The 20,752-nt window shown below is 35.2% G+C and overlaps 1 protein-coding gene across 1 annotated transcript in view; it reads left to right on the top strand.

Annotated features, from left to right (window-relative positions):
- LOC148947364 (lactase/phlorizin hydrolase-like) overlaps nucleotides 1–20,752 on the top strand; it is a 232,719-nt gene that overhangs the window by 156,713 nt on the left and 55,254 nt on the right. Inside the window, exon 7 of the mRNA XM_089095777.1 lies at nucleotides 17,981–18,169. Coding sequence (XP_088951903.1) covers nucleotides 17,981–18,169 — 189 coding nt within the window. The remainder of the gene's footprint in view (nucleotides 1–17,980; nucleotides 18,170–20,752) is intronic.

Here is a 20,752-nt window from a genome sequence, read left to right as displayed (position 1 = left end):
CGACATAAATGTGAAAATCCAAAAATGGTGAGCGTCTTATTAATTTTGTGCCACCCATGAATTATTTGTTGGAAATATTTGTTTACATGATGGTTCCTAAATATACGTCAAGTTCTCCTGAAGGCAAGACAAAGAATCAAATAGACCACATTCTTATTGATAAATAAAGGATCCTGACAGATTTCAGATTTGGCCTGCAACAGACTTACTCTGGTGCAAGCCGCTTCTCAGATCACCAACATGTCATAGCTAAAAGCAAAATGAAGCTGAAGGTTGTGACAAAAATCTGTGATAGTGTTACACCCCTTCGAGAACCAACACTCCTTCAAGATACACCCCTTCGACAACCAATATTTACATAGTATGTTTTGACTTAGTTCAACATTCCCCTCAGCGTTTAATTTAAGCTTCGTCTGAAATCCCCTTGGCCTTTTTGGCCACCAAATTTCAAATATCCCCCTATTTTCCGATAACAAATACTATATGTAAACAATGAACTAATTGCTTAGCTTACAGTCTTTACTAATTGCTTATCCTAAAAGGGTGGGGAGAAGCCTTTGTCAAAGGCATATTTATTGGACCTCTATAATATGCTGAATAAAATAGTTATCTTAAAGTTTTGATCGTATTCCTTTGGGGAGTAAAGGCACTAAGGGAGAGGGAACAGTTTCCTCCAAACATTTTGACTTTGAAAAAGAGCACTAAAACTTTTAATTTCCAGTCGAATAAGCCCCTTCCAAAGTTCCACACGAAGTGCCTCGGTGAAAAGAAAAAGAGTAAATAAATAATACATTGTGCACTGTTCGCTCTTAACTTAGGCAACGCTATACCCCTGTCTATGATATTGATGCCTCTTTTTTCACTTTTTGTTTTTTAGATTAGCTCTTTTTACTTTGTTCCCTGGGCTTTAGTCTGTTTCAACTCTTTTTGTACTGGTGACGGTTGAATGAATGCTTCGGCTGAAATCATTTAATTTTTTTAACTTGCTGTAAATATTCCTTTTTTTTCTGTTGTTTCTGTGTTTCATCTTATTGGCATGTTTTCCTGTACAGGCTGATAATTCTATTAAGGAGCTCATATGTCTACGATTGGGGGTGATGCCTATTGCTCCCCCAGATTCATATCTTCCAGCTAAAGTTTGACCATCCCTTCTAACACTTGTGAACAATTGTTCAAACGCTAATGATTTGGAAATGCTTTATACACTAAAACTAAGGGTGCAAATATTTTGAAAGGTTATTGGTGAAGGAAAAGCTTGTAGTTATAAAATTGTTATATTTTTTGGACTTAAAAAAGCTCTTAGTTAAGCTTTTGTAAAACTTTTTTTTAGAAAGGGGGTACGATTTGTTGGCCCATCTCAAATGCATACTTTTTGCTTGTTTGAAATTGTAATGGCGATTTTTATTTTAATTATAAATCTTAAGAACATTGAATCACTTTAGATAGCAGATTTTTGCACATTCCTTATTTTCCTGTTCTATGTCTCGCAATTGTAATGTCATTTATTGTTTTTTACTTTTATCTTAGGAGCTTAGGGGATGTATAATAAGGTATCAATTGATTATAGATACTGCTTCAACTCCTGACGGTTATAGGCTAAACATTAGCCAAATGAAATAGGGGGAAGGGTGCCAGGAAACCTTATGTTTCTTATTATACTTTTAAGGTCACGTTTACTTTCAATTTAAGATTTTTTTTTCCTGTAGCTAGATTTATGCATGTGTTAATGTTCCATTTAGTGTTATTTTAAATATAAGTGGAGCTGACAGATATTTGTTAATCCACACTAAATACTAAAGTGTAAATTTTTGCATAGCGTAGGTACTGAAGAAGAAGATGCACCCTTAAGAAGATGCACCCTTAATATTTTCTTTCTATGAGTCTGAAATGCAAAAAAAAAAATTTTACGTGATCATACCCAAGACCTCTCTGACATTCGGTGTCTAATGATTCGATCTTTATTTATCGTTAGGATTACTACATGAACCACCTGTATATTAACCGTTCATTTTTCATGGACTGTATATGTGTTTACAATTCATAATTTGGCAAAAAAGCACCGACGAGAATGGGCTGGGTATAAAAGACTGGAGCTATTCCAGGAGTTTAGCGGTGATATCGAGTCACCTCACCGCTGTAAATTAATTCCTCTGTTCTAGTTCATTGTAGTGATTCCAAGCTTGAAGCTACAGCCTCACAGTAGTGCAGGGGTGGACTTTTAACGAGTTTGACTAGCCTGATTCGTGATTGCAAACACTAATGCATGGTGGCTTGTCGTTTCACACCCTTAGAAGAACTGACAGTGAAGCAATTGAAAAAACATTTAAGGGGCGACCTTGGTCCACGTGCAGTGAGCATACAATTCAACTTTGATAGTAGATTAAATAAAAAAAAAAACAAGTTTTTTAAACTGAAAGTAAGGAGCGACATTAAAACTTAAAACGAACAGAAATTATTCCGTATATGAAATGGGCTGTCCCCTCCACAACGCCTCTCTCTTTAAGATAAATTTTTTTATTTTTTTAAAAAATAAATTTATGAGACAGAGACAAAATTTAGCGTAAAGAGCGCGGCGTTGAGGAGGGGACAACCCCTTTCATATACGGAATAATTTCTGTTCGTTTTAAGTTTTAATGTCGCTCCTTACTTTCAGTTTAAAAAACTTGTTTTTTTTATTTAATTTCTGATCGTTTTTTAGTTAATGCAGCTTTTATTTGGATAAAATTTTACTTTTCTTTTGCTAAATGGATGTCTTTACAAATTAACTTACGTAACTAACTTCTATATTCGTATATTTTTCTTCTGGCAAAAAATACAAAGTTGCAGATTTTCGCAGATATGAGCTTGAAACCTATGTAATAGGGTTTTCTGATATGCTGAATCCGACGGTGTGATTTTCATTAAAATCATTTCACTTGTAGGGGATGTTTCCCCCCTCTGTAAAAATTCAAGTAAATTTTCTCAGGCTCGTAGCCTTTGATGAGTAATACTAAACTTAATAAAATTTATATATTTAGAATCAGCGTTGTAAACACATTATTTTGATACATTTATTGACATCAAAATTCCGTTTTTAAAAGTTTTGATCAATATTGAGCAGTATTGCTTGTTTTTTTTTATTAAGTATATGTTATTACATATATGAGGGGGTTTTCCCCGAATTCAATAACTAAAAATTTACTCTAAAAGTTAAAAACAAATTTGATTAAAAAACCCCTGAATCACACAGGCCGTTTAATTAGAATAGATAGCTCTTTTGAAAGCGCTAAAAAAACTGTAGCGTAAAGAGCGATGTATTGACTTGGGGGAGAACGCCCTCACATACGTTATAATTTCTGTTCGTTTTAAGTTCTAATATTCCTTCTTACATTTCAGTTGAAAAAACTTGTTTTTTTTTGTTTTATTTAATTTCTGATCGTTTTTTAAATAATGCTTGAAAATCCGGCACCCCCTTCAAAGAAATGTTCCTTACCCCAAAGTAACATCCTTCACGGCAATCTTCTCCAGAGTAAGCCCCTCCTCTAGCCCCCCCTCCAGAAAAAAATCCTTCCTGAAAATGGTTGTATACTTCCCAATAACCAATAAATAATGCTGGCAAGTCCGGCGCCCCCTTCATGGCAATTTCCCTTCCCCCATGAAAACTTCCTTCATGGACAGATCCTCCAACATAACCCCCGGCCCCCCCTTCCCACCCCCCACCACAAAAAAAACACCAGAAAACTTCTGTATACTTCCCAATAACCCATACTATATGTTAACATTGGGTAAAGTTCATAACTTTTAGCCCTCCCTCTGGGAACTTCGGGGGATTAAGTCATCCTAAAAGACATATTTATCATATTTTCGACCATGCTGAACAAAATGGCTATCTCAAAATTTTGATCGGGTGACTTTGGGAAAAAAATAAGTGTGGGAGGGGGCCTAGCTGCTCTCCATTTTTTTGGTCACTTAAAAAGGGCACTAGAACTTTTAATTTCCGTTCCAATGAGCCCTCCCACGATATTCTAGGATTACTGGGTCGATACGATCACCCCTGGGGAAAAAACAAAAAACAAAAAACAAACAAATAAACACGCATCTGTGATCTTTCTTCTGGCAAAAAATGTAAAATTCCACATTTTTGTAGATAGGAGCTTGAAACCTCTACAGTAGGGTTCTCTGATACACTGAATATGATGGTGTGATTTTTATTAAGGTTCTATAACATTTAGGGGGTCTTTCCCCCTTTTTTTGAAAATCAGCCAAATTTTCTCAGGCGCGTAACTTTTGATGGGTAGCACTAAACTTGATGAAATTTATATATTTGAAATCAGCATTGAAATCTGATTCTTTTGATGTATCTATTGGTATCAAAAACCCGTTTTCTAGAGATTCAGTTACCATTGAGCCGGGTCGCTCCTTACTTACAGTTCGTTACCACGAACTGTTTGATGGATTCAGAAATAAACGAGTTTTAAAAGGAATGACGTACATTTATTGAGGCAGTGTTTTCAAGTCTTTCTGTTATGGGTCGTTACTTCTGGGATTTATTTGTGGGTTACCGATTCTGAATTTGTTTCCAGAAAATAAAAAGCACAGAGATTATTTAATCTAGTGGCAAGAATCTGTAACATTCTAGCAGGAATCTAACATTTAGTGAATTCTTACAGGTGACTAGTTGTCATCAAGAATTTGCGGTTTGACTAGCAATAAGGGAGCAAGAATTGGTTGAAGTTTTCAAATGAATGCATTGAAGCAAATTTTTCTATGCAAAATGCCTTGTACCTTGACGGAGGAAAATACAAAGAATGAGTCAGAGGTGATTTTAAATAAACTGGTAATTTTACGAAATGAGGTTATTTTGATTGACTGAAATTTTATGCGCGGGGAGGATTTTTCTGAGAGGGAACCGTCTGAGGAGGGAATCAGCTGACACACTAAATACTTGAGCAGCTAAAAGAAACTTTCGTTGCAAACCTAATTCAAAACTTGATTTTTCATTTGGTTTAACCTACTCGTTGCAAAACGAAATATGATTGAAAATTGACTGAAAAGGGGTGGGGGCAGGAATCAACTGAAATTTAAATATATAAACTACTAAAAAAATGCATGTTTTTGGGAAAGTTTGAAGAAAACCCTATAAATTCATTCTGGTTAGACAGTTGATACTTTTAAATGCAAGGAACATATAAACATTAATGCTGAAATACAATTTCATAGAAGCAAGGTGGTATCCAGAGGAGATTTAACCTCCCCAAAATTTTGTCAGACTGGTAAAAAAACAACAAAAATGTGTATAATCGAATTTTTGATGGGTGGTTTTTGTATTCCCCCCCTAAAAACAACAACAGAGAATTCCTTGCTTAGAAGTCATACAAGCAATTTTATTTGCCCCTCGACCAGTAGCGTAATTTTGTCAAGTTCTGGAGGAAGAGGGGGGGGGGGCAAAGTTGGAGCCATTTTTCCCAAATCAAGTGAAAATGACAGTAAAAACTGAAAAATGATCCATATATTATCACAAAGGCAAAGATATATTAAAGAAAACTGACCAGTTTCTCTGGATACCTAAGTTATTCAGGTTTATCTTGATTTTGACAAGATTTGTTGCGGAAATTCCACTTTAGCTGGCGGGGGGGGGGGAGGGATTGGAAACTGAGTTCTGAGGGGGTCATAATTGGATCTGCAGGGAGCAGTTGCCCCCCTATCTCATAGCAAATTACACCCCTGCCCTCGATCCGTTAAAAAATAGCTCGCAGATTGTGATAATATGTGGTACTTGTAAGCACCACAATGACTTTCAGAGCCCTGGGCTGTATTTTCTTCTTTCGTGACAAAAGCAATTGTATTCCCTACGAAATCGCGCATCTTTTTATATATGAAGGGGTTAGAAAATTCATACACATGTGGCTTTCCTTTTATCTTTTGATCCTGACTGACCTTGCATATAAAAAGAAATTTTTGTTAATTTTGAAGAAAATCTTACCATGTTATAGCATAATCTAGACAGGAAAATTTCAGTAACAACGGCAACTAAGAAACGTAAATTTATATCCACTACATAGTAATAACATCCATATGTACAAATGCATTCGTTTTCAGCATTTAAGACATTTTTTAGTGCGTGCAGTATGTAAACACATGCTGAAATACATTACTTTTGAAGCCATGTATGCAGTTTTATTTACCGTTCATGGGGGAAGGGACATTGCTATGAAGGGGGTACCAGATTTCCCAGCATTATTTAAAAAAAACGATCAGAAATTAAATAAAAAAAACAAGTTTTTCAACTAAAAGTATGGATCAACATCAAAACTTAAAACGATTAGAAATTATTACGTTTATGATTGGGTTCGCCCCCTAGTCAATACCTCGCTCTTTACACTAAAGTTTTTTTTAGTACTTTCATAAGAGCTATTTATTCTAATTAACGGCCTTTGTGATTAAGGGATAATTTTCAAAGAATTGGAACAAAATTAGAACTTTAGCGTAAAGAGCGAGGTATTGACTAGGGGGGCGAACCCTATAATATGCGTATTAAAAATATATGAATATAGAAGTTCGTTACGTTATTTAATTCGTAAGATACGTATATTTATTACTAATAAAAATGTTATAAAATTAAACAACTTCCTAGAAAGCCATTTAACCAAAAAAAGGCAAATTAATATACAAATTTCGTTTTAATTATTAATGCACAATGAGCCAAAATCAGAACCTGCATTAATTCAAAAACGTTCAGAAATTAAATAAAAATAACAAGTTTTTTTTAAACTTAAAGTAAGGAGTGACAGTGAAACTTAAAACGAACAGAGGGGCTGTCCCCTCTTCAATACCTTGCTCTTTATGCTAAAGTTTGACTCTTTCTCATCACTCTATTTTTTAAAACAATAAAACACTTTAGCGTAAAGAGCGAGGCATTGAGGAGGGGACAGCCCCTTTCATATACGGAATAATTTCTGTTCGTTTTAAGTTTTAATGTCGCTTCTTACTTTTAGTTAAAAAAACTAATTTTTTTTTATTTAATAAAACATGTGTTTTATTAGATAAAACAGGTGAATGGTACACAATTCAGCAGACAAAATGGTACTGTTTTACAAAGCGGTAAACGCACGAAAAGTGAAGTTTCGTTAACTCTAATGAAATAAAACAAAATAGGATGAAAATATAATAGTTCAGAAACAAATTTAATCTATATATTTGCATATTAGGGGGGGGGGGGTAAAGCATAGTATATATTAAACAAGTAACCTAACCTAACATAATAAACCCAAGTTAGGTACTTTTTAGTCCCCCTAAACCCCAAAAACTAAAGTTTAATTATAGCTCCCGGAGCGAGAAACCCTTTGTAATGCCCATCTTTATACAACGTCTCGTACTAGTACCAGGTTTTATGCTATCTGATTTTCAATACAATAGTCGCGCGCTTACCACTTTGTAAAATAGTACCGACAAAACAGAGGATCCCAATGGAAAGAGAATATCAAACAGTAAGTAAGTAAGCGACTGTAAGTCGCTTACTTACTGTATCAGTAACTGTAAGTAACTGTTACAGTTACTGTAATCAGTAACTGTAAGTAAGGAGCGACCCGGCTCAATGGTAACCGAAACTCTAGAAAACGGGTTTTTTAATACCAATAGATACATCAAAAGAATCAGATTTCAATGTTGAATTCAAATATGTAACTTTCATCAAGTTTAATTCTACCCATCAAAAGTTACGTGCCTGAGAAAATTTGGCTGATTTTCAAAAAAGGGGGAAAGACCCCCTAAAAGTTATAGAATCTTAATGAAAATCACACCGTCATATTCAGCGTATCAGAGAGCCTTTCTGTAGAGGTTTCAAGCTCTCATCTACAAAAATGTGGAATTTTGCATTTTTTGCCAGAAGAAAGATCACGGATGCGTGTTTATTTGTTTTTTTTTTTTTTTTTTTTTTTTACAGGGGTAATTGTATCGACCCAGAGGTTCTAGAATATCGTGGGAGGACTCATTGGAACGAAAATTAAAAGTTCTAGTGTCTTTTTTAAGTGACCAAACAAAATGGAGGGCAACTAGGCCCCCTCCCATGCTCATTTTTTCCCAAAGTCACCTGATCAAAATTTTGAGATAGCCATTTTGTTCAGCATGCCTGAAAATATGATAAGTATGTCCTTGAGGATGACTTAATCCCCCGAACTCTTCGGGGGGAGGGCTGAAAGTTATGAACTTTACCCAATGTTAACATATAGTATTGGTTATTAAGAAGTATACAGACATTTTTAGGGGGGATCTTTTCTGGTAGTAGGGGGGTGGTTGGGTCGGGGGTTATTTGGAAAGATCTTTCTATGAAGGAAGTTTTCATGGGGGAAGGGACATTGCTATGAAGGGGGCGCCGGATTTCCCAGCATTATTTAAAAAAAGATCAGAAATTAAATATATAAAAAAAACAAGTTTTCCAACTGAAAATAAGGAGTAACATTAAAACTTAAAACGAACAGAAAGTATTAAGTGTATGATTGGGTTCACCCCCTAGGCAATACCTCGCTCTTTAAGCCAAATATTTTTTAATACTTTCATAAGAGCTATTTATTCTAAATTACGGCCTTTGTGATTAAGGGGTCATTTTTAAGGAATTGGAACAAAATTAGAACTTTAGCTTAAAGAACTAGTTATTGACTAGGGGGCGAGCCCCCTAATATACCTATTAAAAATATGTGAATATAGAAGTTCGTTACGTAAGTTAATTCTTTAGTTACGTATATTTATTACTAATAAAAACGTTCGTAAATAAAATTAAACAAGTTTCGAGAAAACCATTTAACCAACTAAAAGTAAAATTAGTATGCAAATTTTATTTGAATTATTCATGTACGGTGAGCCAAAATCAAAACCTACATTAATTCAAAGCCTTCAAAAATTAAATATAAAAAAACAAGTTTCTTTTAGCTGAAAGTAAGGAGCGACGTTAAAACTGAAAACGAACAGAAATTATTCCGCATATAAAAGGGGTTGTCCCCTCCTCAACCTCTCGCTCTTTACGCTAAAGCTTGACTTTCTCACAACTCTTATTTTTTTAAACAATAAAAAACTTTAGCGTAAAGAGCGAGGTGTTGAGAAGGGGACAGCCCCTTTCATATACGGAATAATTTTTGTTCGTTTTAAGTTTTAACGTCGTTCCTTACTTTCAGTTAAAAACAACTTTTTTTTATTTAATAAAGATTAAGGTCCAGGTATGGAATGCATGCAGATGCTCCACCTCTCTTACCATGGACAGATTCATCTGTATGAACTTGTCTCTAATTATGGTATTTTTTCGACATTTGTTTTGCAAAAATTGTATTCACCACATGATGCTATGGAATCAGGCTTTTATTTATAGGATTAAGATCAGATTGACAATATGGTCTGCCTATCTCCTCTGGAGTGTGCCAGCACATAAGGCTGATTAAGAAAAACTTTACTAGTTAAACTTGAAGAAGCTCATTCAAAAAGCTCAGAATCGATTAAAAAGGCTTATTATCCAGATCGTTTGGACTAAAACAAGTCGTGACATGTAGAAATACTGTTTCAAAATACGGCAGTTTATTGCATGAGAAAAAAATCTTACTTGAACACAAAACAAGCTTATATTGATTGAAAAGTACAAAATATGTCTGTTTTTCTTCTGGGTGTAAATCTGATTACAAACTTTGTGATTGGCGAGATGGTTTCGATGTCTTTTTCGGTGCTGGTGGCATTTCACTGTGTAAAGTAACCTCTTAACTGCACGATTCAGATTTGAAAAAGAAACGTGAACGTAATCCAGCCATGAACTCTCTGTCGAACATCATATTTGCGATAAGTTGTATGTCTTGGCACCTGAAAGAAGACATTGGCTAATAATTTGACATTGGGGGGGGGTGTATTCATGGGATGATATTAAATTTGTCACAGCAGTAAAAACGGAAATGAGTATAGGCGTTCCCCCCGGAAAATACCCCTCCCCCCATGAAACACCCCCCCAAAAAAAAAAAATTAATACCCCCGCCCCTTGTTGGTTGGTGTGCAATACATTTCGACTTATAAAAAAGGACTAGAAATCTCTTTGAACCTCTAAAATGGGGTTCTCTATTTATTTTGTAGCTACGGAGGGAAGGATGATTTTGATGCCAAAACATCCCAAGTCTCATGTAGCCTCCAAATAAATATAGAATTAGTTCTAAGGAAGAGATGAGAGGGTAGAAATTGATATATAATCCCCAGGGCCTTTAAAACTTTAGAGGGGGTGTACCCTTTAAGGCATCTCCCTCTATCTAAGTACACGACAATCAGAGAACCCCATTGTAGAGGTTTAGAGTCCTTATTGCAAATGTTCGGAATTGTAAAGTAACAAGTAATTCAAATATGACATTAAAATTTGTTTAGACCTTAAAAATACTTCTGGTAACACGGGAGGGAGGGTGGTAGATGTGAAATTAATATTTAATCCCTCTTGATTTCTGGCAATATTTCTGCTCTAAGCTGTTATTATGAAAGTAAAGAGTAACATTAAACCCCAAAATTAGCAGATTTTATTCTGTATAGGAAGGGTGGCTGCCCCTTCCTCACATGCACCTCCACACCATGGTTACAGAAACTTCGTAGTGTGCCAATTACTTCAGAAATTGAGAATTCTAGCATTTTTTTTTTATACAAGTCAAAAGTGGGACCAACAAGCCGAGGGTGGATGGGGTATTTTCCGGTAAGGGGGGGGGGGGTAAAACGCCGGCTCTCTAAAAACACCGTTGCACGAAAATGACAGAAAATAAAAAAGTAAAAAGAAATTAAGAAAAAGAGATGATAAAAAAAGAAAATAAAATTGCAAGAAAAATGTTATCAAAGATTCAAGGCAAATAGGGGCCAAATACATCAGCAAAAAGTTGTGTCAGTTTCTTGGATATATTTACCTATAGGAGGCGAGAGAGGGAGAAATCAGCCCCCCTATTTCAGCAGTTTAGAGAGAGACTATACAAATTTATAAGAATAACGGGATTTATGGGTGGAGGGTTAAATTAGAAAAGATGCATCTCTAGGAGTTCCAAGTTACGATAAGGAGTTTTTAATATGCTATGCGGAAGTTAACTGGACGACAGAAAAATACATTGGTGATTTTGAAAATTTTACCAAAAACGGGAAGTGGGGGGCATGGAGTTAGCAGATACCTCTCATGGCATCTAATCAACATTTTGAGCTACATGTTTTGCGCTTTCTCTCTGATTCTGTACTTTATGTATGGGGAAAATTTTCAGGGGGGGCTTTCAGTGGGGGATGGATTTCCTGTAGGGAGGGGGATTTCCCAGGGAGGAAAAGCACCAGCCCCAATTTTCCTCCTTAGACTTTTTTTCTAAAAATATTCTAACAGCTTTGATTCTTATAGGCTATGGTTCGCTCTTTACTGCGGTGCAGCTATTGCTGCTGCCATCATCAATATAAAAATAAACTAGTGAATTGAAATAGAAAGTGAAAACCTTAAGCACTCTAGGAAATCAGATCATGACGAAATTTTTTAATCCTAAGGATTTTCCTGTTTTGACCAAATGAGAAAACTATTCAATGGTATTATTCTAATCCTAGGAACTAACTGATAACATTTTGGAAAAAATTAAGAAAATTTGCAACTACGATCATAATTCTGATTGGATGAATGGATGGATTTTGAGAGTAATTAATACAGGGATATTCGTATTTTGTCCCTCTGATGCAAGTTGCAGCTGCAGGCTGCTGGATACAAAATTCTATGTTTTAGAAGAAAGATAGAACTTAAACAGTATAATTTTTATATCGGATGTTTTTAAAGACAATTGGCAAAGGAAACGCTTTGTGATCACCCTCTGGGTAGGCCTATATGTTTTTTTTTTATTCTACAAAAGACTTGGAAGTTAAGCATTAATAAACCTTAGCGTAAAGAGCGGTACTTTAAAAGGTTGGTAGTTCCCCATATATTCAGGATAATTTTGTTCCATCTTCGATTAGAAAAGGTTCAGACTTGGATTAAATGGAGCAGGGACTGATAAAAAAAAAATAAGCTTCAAGTTATTAGGCAAGTAAAAGGAACAATGGATAAGATTATGGAGGACGACCAGATCAAGAACCTCTTGGGTAGCAGAAAGTCTTGTTCCTGAATTTTAAGGTCGATAGCTTTAGCTTTTGGTTTCAAAATTGGCACTGCACTTTTTCATGTGATTTTTGGATCCTTGCAATCATCCCTGGCTTCAAATGGTAGGAACTTCGGTACATAGTCGATATTGTTATTTGCTTACTGAAACCAAGAAGTATTACATGGATCCTATGGTTTCGTACGGATAACTATCCCTTTGTCAAGATGCATCTTGGTCATCATTAGTTAAAACATGCGAATATCTCAAATGGTAGCCTTTAAAGCATGTCACATACTGGGCTTCCACCTAAAAATCAAGCAAGTTTATTGCAGCAAATCAAGGCATCCGCGAGTCCAAGTCTTTATTTATGCATTTTACTCTGACACACATCAAACTTAAATCCAACAATGGATAAATAAATAAAAGTAAATTGCACATAAGTGCAGGGGCACCAATTTTTGAAAACATCAGAAAGGGTGAGAACTCCTTGTTTAATAAGAAAATAAGATACCCGCATACATTTTTCTCAAGATTTAAGAGAATTTTTGGTATGCTACTTGTATGGTATAGCCGTGACCACTCAAGTGGTTCATCCATTGATACATTGTAGAACCGGTTTTTTTTTCGCTCGTTTCTTTCAGCCTAGCACAAGACAAGACAAAGAGAAGTGACACAATAGATGAGAAATATATAATTTGGGCAATATATTTGCACCTAAGGGGGGAGGGGTGTTGGTTAAGTATTTGGACAGTGTTAAGTTAGAAAACAATTCTTACTTCATAATATGGAAAATAATTGTACCTAACACATTATGCTTGCAGACCCGTTATGCTTTACCCCCACCCCCTTAATAAGCAAATATATAACCCAAATTTGTTTCTAAAGTATTATATTTTTATCATACTTAGGTATATTTCATTTGGATTGAGCGTCAGTGAAACAGGTTCTACTTAGATGAAGAATATTAGTTCAGGGTTCAGGGGCGGATCCAGGATTTTTTTAGGGTGGAGGGGGGGGCAAAATAGGTTGATCCGATAAAAAATTAGGGGGGATGGGTAAAATAGGTTGATCCGATAAACTTGCGTTATGAGCAAGTTTAATTAACGCAAACTTGAGTTAACTAAGTAAATTACACTACTTTAGACTACTCTAGGGGAGGGGGGGGGGGCGGCCCCTGGATCCACCACTGTCAGGGTTATATCGTACAAGTACAGAATTTTTTTATTTTTTTCTCAGTAAAAATACTATAAAAACAGTAGTTTCAAATCTAGTACGGAAAATACCCCTAAAATGGCACTCCAGCTCAAGCATTAAATTGGTACTTGTTAAGAAAGCGGTAAGTATAAGAGAAGTGAAAGTTCGTTAATGTTAATGAAATAATACAAAATAGGATGAAAATATAATAGTTCAGAAGCAAATTTGAACTATATATTTGTACATTAGGGGATGGGGGTGGTAAAGGATAGAATATATTAAATACGTAACCTATTTTTATACAGCATCCAGGCATTACCCGATAAAATGCCTATCTATTTTCGCAATACAAGTTTTTTTTTTTTTGGGGGGGGGGGGGTTAATGTAATCATCTTTGGGGTCAGGCTGGGAAACCATATTATTTTTCTGTAAAATTAAAAATTCGTACTAACATATGTTTGATAACAAGATCTTCGTAGCTCTTCAGGAAATAAGGCACATAGACTATCCAACGAACAGTCTTAAAGATTTCAGATGTTAAATTGTGGCTAGCTGTTATTGTTTTTAGTCTCGGTGGTTCTATAATGATTTCCTCTTGCACAGATACTTCCTCGAAGTCAAGCAAATACTTTGCAAGTCTTGGTCTTCCACGTTTCACGTATATTTGTTTTAACTTTTCCCTGCCCTTTGGCACGTTAATTAAATTGAGTCCTCTTTTACTGCGCTTTTTTCCCATAATCCAAAAAGTTTTTCAATCTTTTGAATAGAACTTGCTCAATTCTCGATATATTTTGATTGGTTTTGAACAACGGCATACAGCGGATACGGCATGTTTATCCAAGTTTAGTGGTATCAAACAGTTCGTGGTAACGAACTGTAAGTAAGGAGCGACCCAACTCAATGGTAACCGAAACTCCAAAAAAACGGAATTCTGATACCAATAGATACATCAAAAGAATCAGATTTTAATGCTGATTTTAAATATATAAGTTTCATCAAGTCTAGTCTTGCTAATCAAAAGTTACGCGCCTGAGAAAATTTGGCTGATTTTCAAAAAAGGAAGAAAGACCCCCTAAAAGTTATAGAACCTTATTGAAAATCACACCATCATATTAAGCGTATAAGATAACCCTAATGTAGAGGTTTCGAGCACCTATCTACAAAAATGTGAAATTTTGCATTTTTTGCCAGAAGAAAGATCACGGATGCGTGTTTATTTGTTTTTTGTTTTTTTTTTTCCCAGGGGTGATCGTATCGACCCAGTGGTCCTAGAATATCTTGGGAGGGCTTATTGGAACGGAAATGAAAAGTTCTATTGCCCTGTTTAAGTGACCAAAAAAATGGAGGGCAACTAGGCCCCCTCCCACGCTTATTTTTTTCCCAAAGTCACCCGATCAAAATTTTGAGATAGCCATTTTGTTCAGCATGGTCGAAAATATGATAACTATGTTTTTTAGGATGACTTAATTCTCCAAAGTCCCCGGGGGGAGGGCTGAAAGTTATCAACTTTACCCAATGTTAACATATAGTATTGGTTATTGGGAAGTATACAGACGTTTTCAGGGGGGATTTTTTCTGGTGGGTGGAGGGAGGGGGATGGTTCAGCCGTTATATGGGAGGATCTTTCCATGAAGGAAGTTTTCATGGGGGAAGGGATATTGCTATGAAGGGGGTGCCGGATTTCCCACCATTATTAAAGAAAAAGATCAGAAATTAAATAAAAAAAGTTTTTCAACTGAAAGTAAGGAGCAACGTCAAAACTTAAAACGAAAACAAAATATTACTTATATGAATCGGTTCGACCCCTAGTCAATACCTCGCTTTTTAAGCCAAAGATTTTTTAGTACTTTCATAAGAGCTATTTATTCTAATTAACGGCCTTTGTGATTAAGGGGTTATTTTTAAAGAATTGAAACAAAATTTGAACATTGGCTTAAAGAGCAAGGTATTGAACAGGGGGCGAACCCCCTAATATACGTATTAAAAATCTATGAATATAGAAGTTCGTTACGTAAGTTAATTCATAAGTTACGTATATTGATTACTAATAAAAACGTTCGTAAATAAAATGAACCAGTTTCGAGGAAGCCATTTAACCAAATAAAAGTAAAATTAATATACAAATTTTGTTTTAAATACTCATGTACGGTGAGCCAAAATCAAAACCTGCATTTATTCAAAAACGTTCAAAAATTTAATAAAAAAAACAAGTTTTTTTAACTGAAAGTAAGGAGCGACGTTACAACGTAAAACGAACAGAAATTACGCCGTATATAAAAGGGGCTGTCCCCTCAGTACAGCCTCGCGCTTTACGCTAAAGTTTGATTTTCTCACAACTCTATTTTTTTAACAATGGAAAACTTTATCGTAAACAGTGTGGCGTTGAGGAGGGGACAGCCTCTTTCATATACGGAATAATTTCTTTTCGGAATAATAATTCAAACCCACCCCCAAGTAGAAAGGTGCTCCCGCAGAAAATTCCATCTGGAGAATTTATCCTGTGGAAAACTCCCCCATGGAAAATCTCTCCCCTGGAAAATCCCCCCACCTACGGAAAGATAACTTAGGCAATTTCAACCCGGGTAAATATTTTTCCCGGACAGTTCCCTTTAATAAATCCACATATAAAATTGAGTTGGCAAAGAGAAAGTAAGAAAAAAAAAAAAAAAAATTCGTATTGGAATGCGGGAAAATTCCGCTAGTACAAAATTTCCCTTGGAAAGTTCACCCCCCAGGAACTTTCCTCCCCACGGAAAATTATCCCCGTAAGAAACTTTCTTGAAAGAAAATTCAACCCCCCCCCCCAAAAAAAAAACAATTTCTGTATACACCCAACTAGAAATACTATATGAAAATAACGGGCGAATTTTATGACTTACAAACCTTTCCCCAAGGACTGTTGGGGTTATGTTATCTTCAAAGGAATAGGTACTGGGCTTTTTAACTATGTTGAACAAAATGACTATCTCAGAATTTCGATTGGACAGTCTTTAGGAAAAAGGTGGGTAGGAGAGGGGCCAGTTATTCTCCAATCTTTTAGGTCACTTTTAAAAGAGACTAGAGCTTTTAATTTCCGTTCTAATGAGCACTTTCTTGGTGTTCTCGGACTATTGGTCAATGCATCCAGCCCTAAAAAAAAAAAAAAAAAAAAAAAAAAAACGCAACCGTGATCTTTCTTCTGGCAAAATATACAAAATTCCTCATTTGTGTAAATGTGAGCTTAAAACTTCTACAACAAGGTTCTTGGATACACTTAATCTGATGGTGTGGTTTTTATTAAGATTCCTTAACCTTTAGGGGATATTCACCCTCTTCTTCGAAAATAAGAGAAATTTTCTAAGGTTCGTAACTTTTGATGGGTAACACTAAACTGAATGCTTTGTATACATTTAGAATCAGCACAACAAGCCAATTCTTGTAATATATCTATTGATCAAATCTTGTTTTTTTACAGTTTTGGTTACTATGGAGCCACATCACTCCTTACTTGCAGTTCGTTACCACAAACTGTATGAGAAAAACTAAGATGACTAGAACACGCTTTGCAAGTGAAGGATTACAGATTTCCAAAGACAGTACTTGTCAGCCAACGGTGTAGGGCTAAACGAAATGTAGATCGTCCTTAATGGGAAGAGAGGATGTAAAATATTTAAGTGAAATGGCAACGTCTTGAGAGGGTGCAGAGAGTGAGGCTTTAAATAGATTTTGGGGGAGGAGGAGGGAGCGTAGCTGTGTTTATCTTAGGTTGTTTTGTGCAGTAGTTAGCTTTTAGTTGTATTAGCAGTAGTGCTAATAGTATCAATATGATGTATAATACCAAATAGCTTTTGTTTTTACACATTTGTTTTTTTTTCGTGATTTAGGGGGTTGGGCTATATATAATTGCACGGAAAGGTAAAGATTGAAGACAATAATTGAAAATATAAGATTAGTACCAATTGTAGAAGGGTTGCCCCATGATGAAAGCGCACAGGGATGCTGATTAGGCTCGTCGGGTGTCCCGACAATCTACAATAAATAATTCGTTTATCGTTTTTTGTTATAGATTGTTCGGTTTTTTAAACTCTTTATTTCTTTTCATTCTTTATATATATATATATATATATATATATATATATATATATATATATATATATATATATATATATATATATATATATATATATATATATATATATATATATATATATATATATATATATATATATATATATATATATATATATATATATATATATATATATATATATATATATATATACTATATATACATATATATATATATATATATATATATATATATATATATATATATATATATATATATATATATATATATATATATATATATATATATATATATATATATATATATATATATATATATATATATATATATATATATATATATATATATATATATATAATGTTTTTCTTCCCATTCAAAGAAATTAGTTCTCCCACAGTCTTAACCTATGTAGATTATATTAATACAATGGAATATTTTAGTTTTCATCTAAAATTATGCATCACGCCCATCCTTCTTTGAAATACTTTATCTCTAGGACAAACATTACAAAACATCAACTATTTAATCAGGACTTAGTCCTTGTAGTCCACTTGACTTAGACTAGACTTAGAACTGGACTTAGTCCAATTCTCAACAATCTATAGTTATCTATAGTTATTAATACAGAAAAAAATAATTTGAAAACATCAGTTTGTCTTAAATTCAAGAAGTTTAATATCCACAATGAGAATTTTGTTTCTAAACCTAGTTTTGACAGTTATTGTTTTCGGTTATGAAGACGAGCCTCTTGCTTATGGCAATTTTCCTGATGGTTTTGTCTGGGGGGTAGCAACATCAGCTTACCAAATTGAAGGCGGATGGGACCAAGGAGGTAAGTAATGGTGCTTTATTGATCTTAGATTCCTTTCATCATTTTCATAATGATGATAGTCAAAATATTTTGAAATAGATTTCAAAATATTTCTTTCTTTGGTGAAAATCAACTTGGTTTCAGACAAGGTGTGGGGTGCCAACATGCTCATCGTGTCCTTTCTTTTATTCTACTTTCTAATTCTTCTAAGTGTAAAGGCGTATATCTCTGTACACTTGATTTTTCAAATTCTTTTGATTCTGTTGTTCATAACCAGCTTGTCTTTTCTTTGTCTTCTTCTGGTGTTAATTTTTCGGTTATTTACCTTCTACGGTTTTGGTATTCTAATTCTTACCTCCGCCTGAAATCTTCTCCAGAAACAACTATTAAAGTGCTTCGTGGTGTTAGGCAGGGAGGTGTTTTATCACCAACCCTTTTCAAAATTTGTATTTCTACTGTTCTGGAAAAGATCTCAGGCACTTATGTTTCTGGTTCTACTGATATTTCTTACATTGCCTATGCTGATGACATTCTGTTGATTAGTCGTACTAAGTCTGCTCTTTCTGCGATTATTTCCTTAGTTTCTCAGTCTTTCCTAAATATTCGTCTATCCCTGAATCTTGACAAGTGTCAATTCTTATCTTATAATCTGTCTTCGTCTACTCCTCTGGTATGTAATGAATTTTCTGTACTTTCTGTCTCTTCCATTCGGTGGCTTGGTATTACTGTTTCTAATTCTCTAGCTCTCTTTCGTAAACAGATTGTTGCTGATTCCGTAAGAAAAATTCAGTTCAGTTATTCAAAAATTGTAGCAAACCGTGGAAAATATAAAAGAAGAGCTCTTGGGCGCTTATTCTCGACTTTTTCTGAACATTCTGTGCTTTATTTTTCGGGTGTTCATTCTGTTCTTAAGCTAAAGGATTTAAAAAAAGATTAAAGTTACATATTTCCAATTTTGCAAATTTCTTCTTTCTCTGCCGCCATGGACTAGAAATCGGGATCTAATTAAAAATTTTCTATGTTACGGATGTAACTCAAAAGCTCGGTGACCTACACAAAAAGATTTCTCCTACTACTACTACAAACAACTCACCACAGAACCAAGCCGCCTGAGGCCAACACAGCTACACACGCTCCTCCTCCATCCTAATCTATTCAAAGCCTCTTTTTCTACGCCCGCCCATGAAGTTCCCATTTCCTTTAAATCTTTCTTTATGACTTCCTCCCACCCCAGACAAGGACGACCTGCTTTCCGTTTAGCCCTAGACGGTGGACCGAAAAGAACAAGCTTCGGCAATCTGTCGTCCTTCATCCGCACAACGTTCCCAAGCCACCTCAACCTTTCTTTCATTATGGCCCTAGAGAGCGGTATTGAACCACATTTTTCGTATAGCCTATTGTTTGAAATACGGTCAGTCAGCCGTGTACCCAGAACAATCCTTAAGCAATTTCTCTGGAAAACATCTAGCAAATCTTCATCCGCTTTTCGGAGCGCCCATGCTTCAGAGCCATATTTAACCACTGTCATCACTGTAGCTTCTAATATTCTAATCTTGGTTTGCAGACTTATCTTCCTATTTTTCCAAACTTTTTTTAACTGTGAAAAAACACCCTGAGCCTTGGCTATTCTACTTTTGACGTCTTCACTGCTCCAACCATCTTTACTAATAATACTACCAAGGTAAGTGAAGCTGTCCACCTGATCAATCTTTTCATTACCCAACTTCACCTTTTCGTCTTCACTTATTCCTAGCCTTAGGGGCATAGCCTTTTTAACATTAATTTTCAAACCTATTCTAGCACCCTGAACTTGCAAAACCTCTGAAACTTCATTCATTTTGCTCACACTCATCTAGGATGCTTAAATCATCAGCATAACCTAAGTCCAGGATACTTTTTCCTCCCCATTTGATTCTGTGGTCTCCCATTGCCTTTCCTGTGCTCCTTAAGACAAAGTCCATCAAAATAATCCATACAAAGGGGGATAGTTCACAACCCTGCTTAACTCCTGATTCAATACAAAACCAGCCACTTACTTCATTTCCTACCTTAACCGCAGCGGTGTTATTCGCGTACATAGCACTAATCACTTTAATGTATTTGTCTGGTATACCATGCAAGGATAAAACCTTTACTAAAGCTCTTTTATCAACAGAATCGAACGCTTGCTCATAATCTATAAAACTGAGGACCAAAGGTTTTAGAAAACTCAGGCACTTCTCAATTATTAACCTAAGAGTGAAAATTAGGTCGACACATCCTCTACCTTTTCTAAAACCGCACTGTTCTTCTCTTAAAACTTTGTCTACGGCATCTCTTAGTCTAAAAAGTATCATATTACTAAGTAATGTACAGCATACAGAGACCAGACTAATCCCTCGATAATTACCACACTCACTTTTATCACCTTTCTTATAAAGTGGCTTAACTAAAGTTTTCCTAAAATCGTAAAGTACATCCCTTTTTTCGAAAATCATATTTATAATCTTCAGTAATTGACATCTAGCCACAGAGCCACGATATTTAAGAGACTCATCTACCACCCTATCAGCATCTGGAGTCCTATCATTTTTTAATCCTTTTAGTACTATCGCTAATTCTTCC

This window comes from Artemia sp. Qi Xiang Cuo, chromosome 10, assembly GCF_049724085.1.
Source record: "Artemia sp. Qi Xiang Cuo chromosome 10, ASM4972408v1, whole genome shotgun sequence".
NCBI classification, from domain to species: Eukaryota; Metazoa; Arthropoda; class Branchiopoda; order Anostraca; family Artemiidae; genus Artemia; species Artemia sp. Qi Xiang Cuo.
The sequence above is the reverse complement of the archived record's forward strand: the minus strand, read 5'-3'. Positions and strand labels throughout refer to the sequence as shown.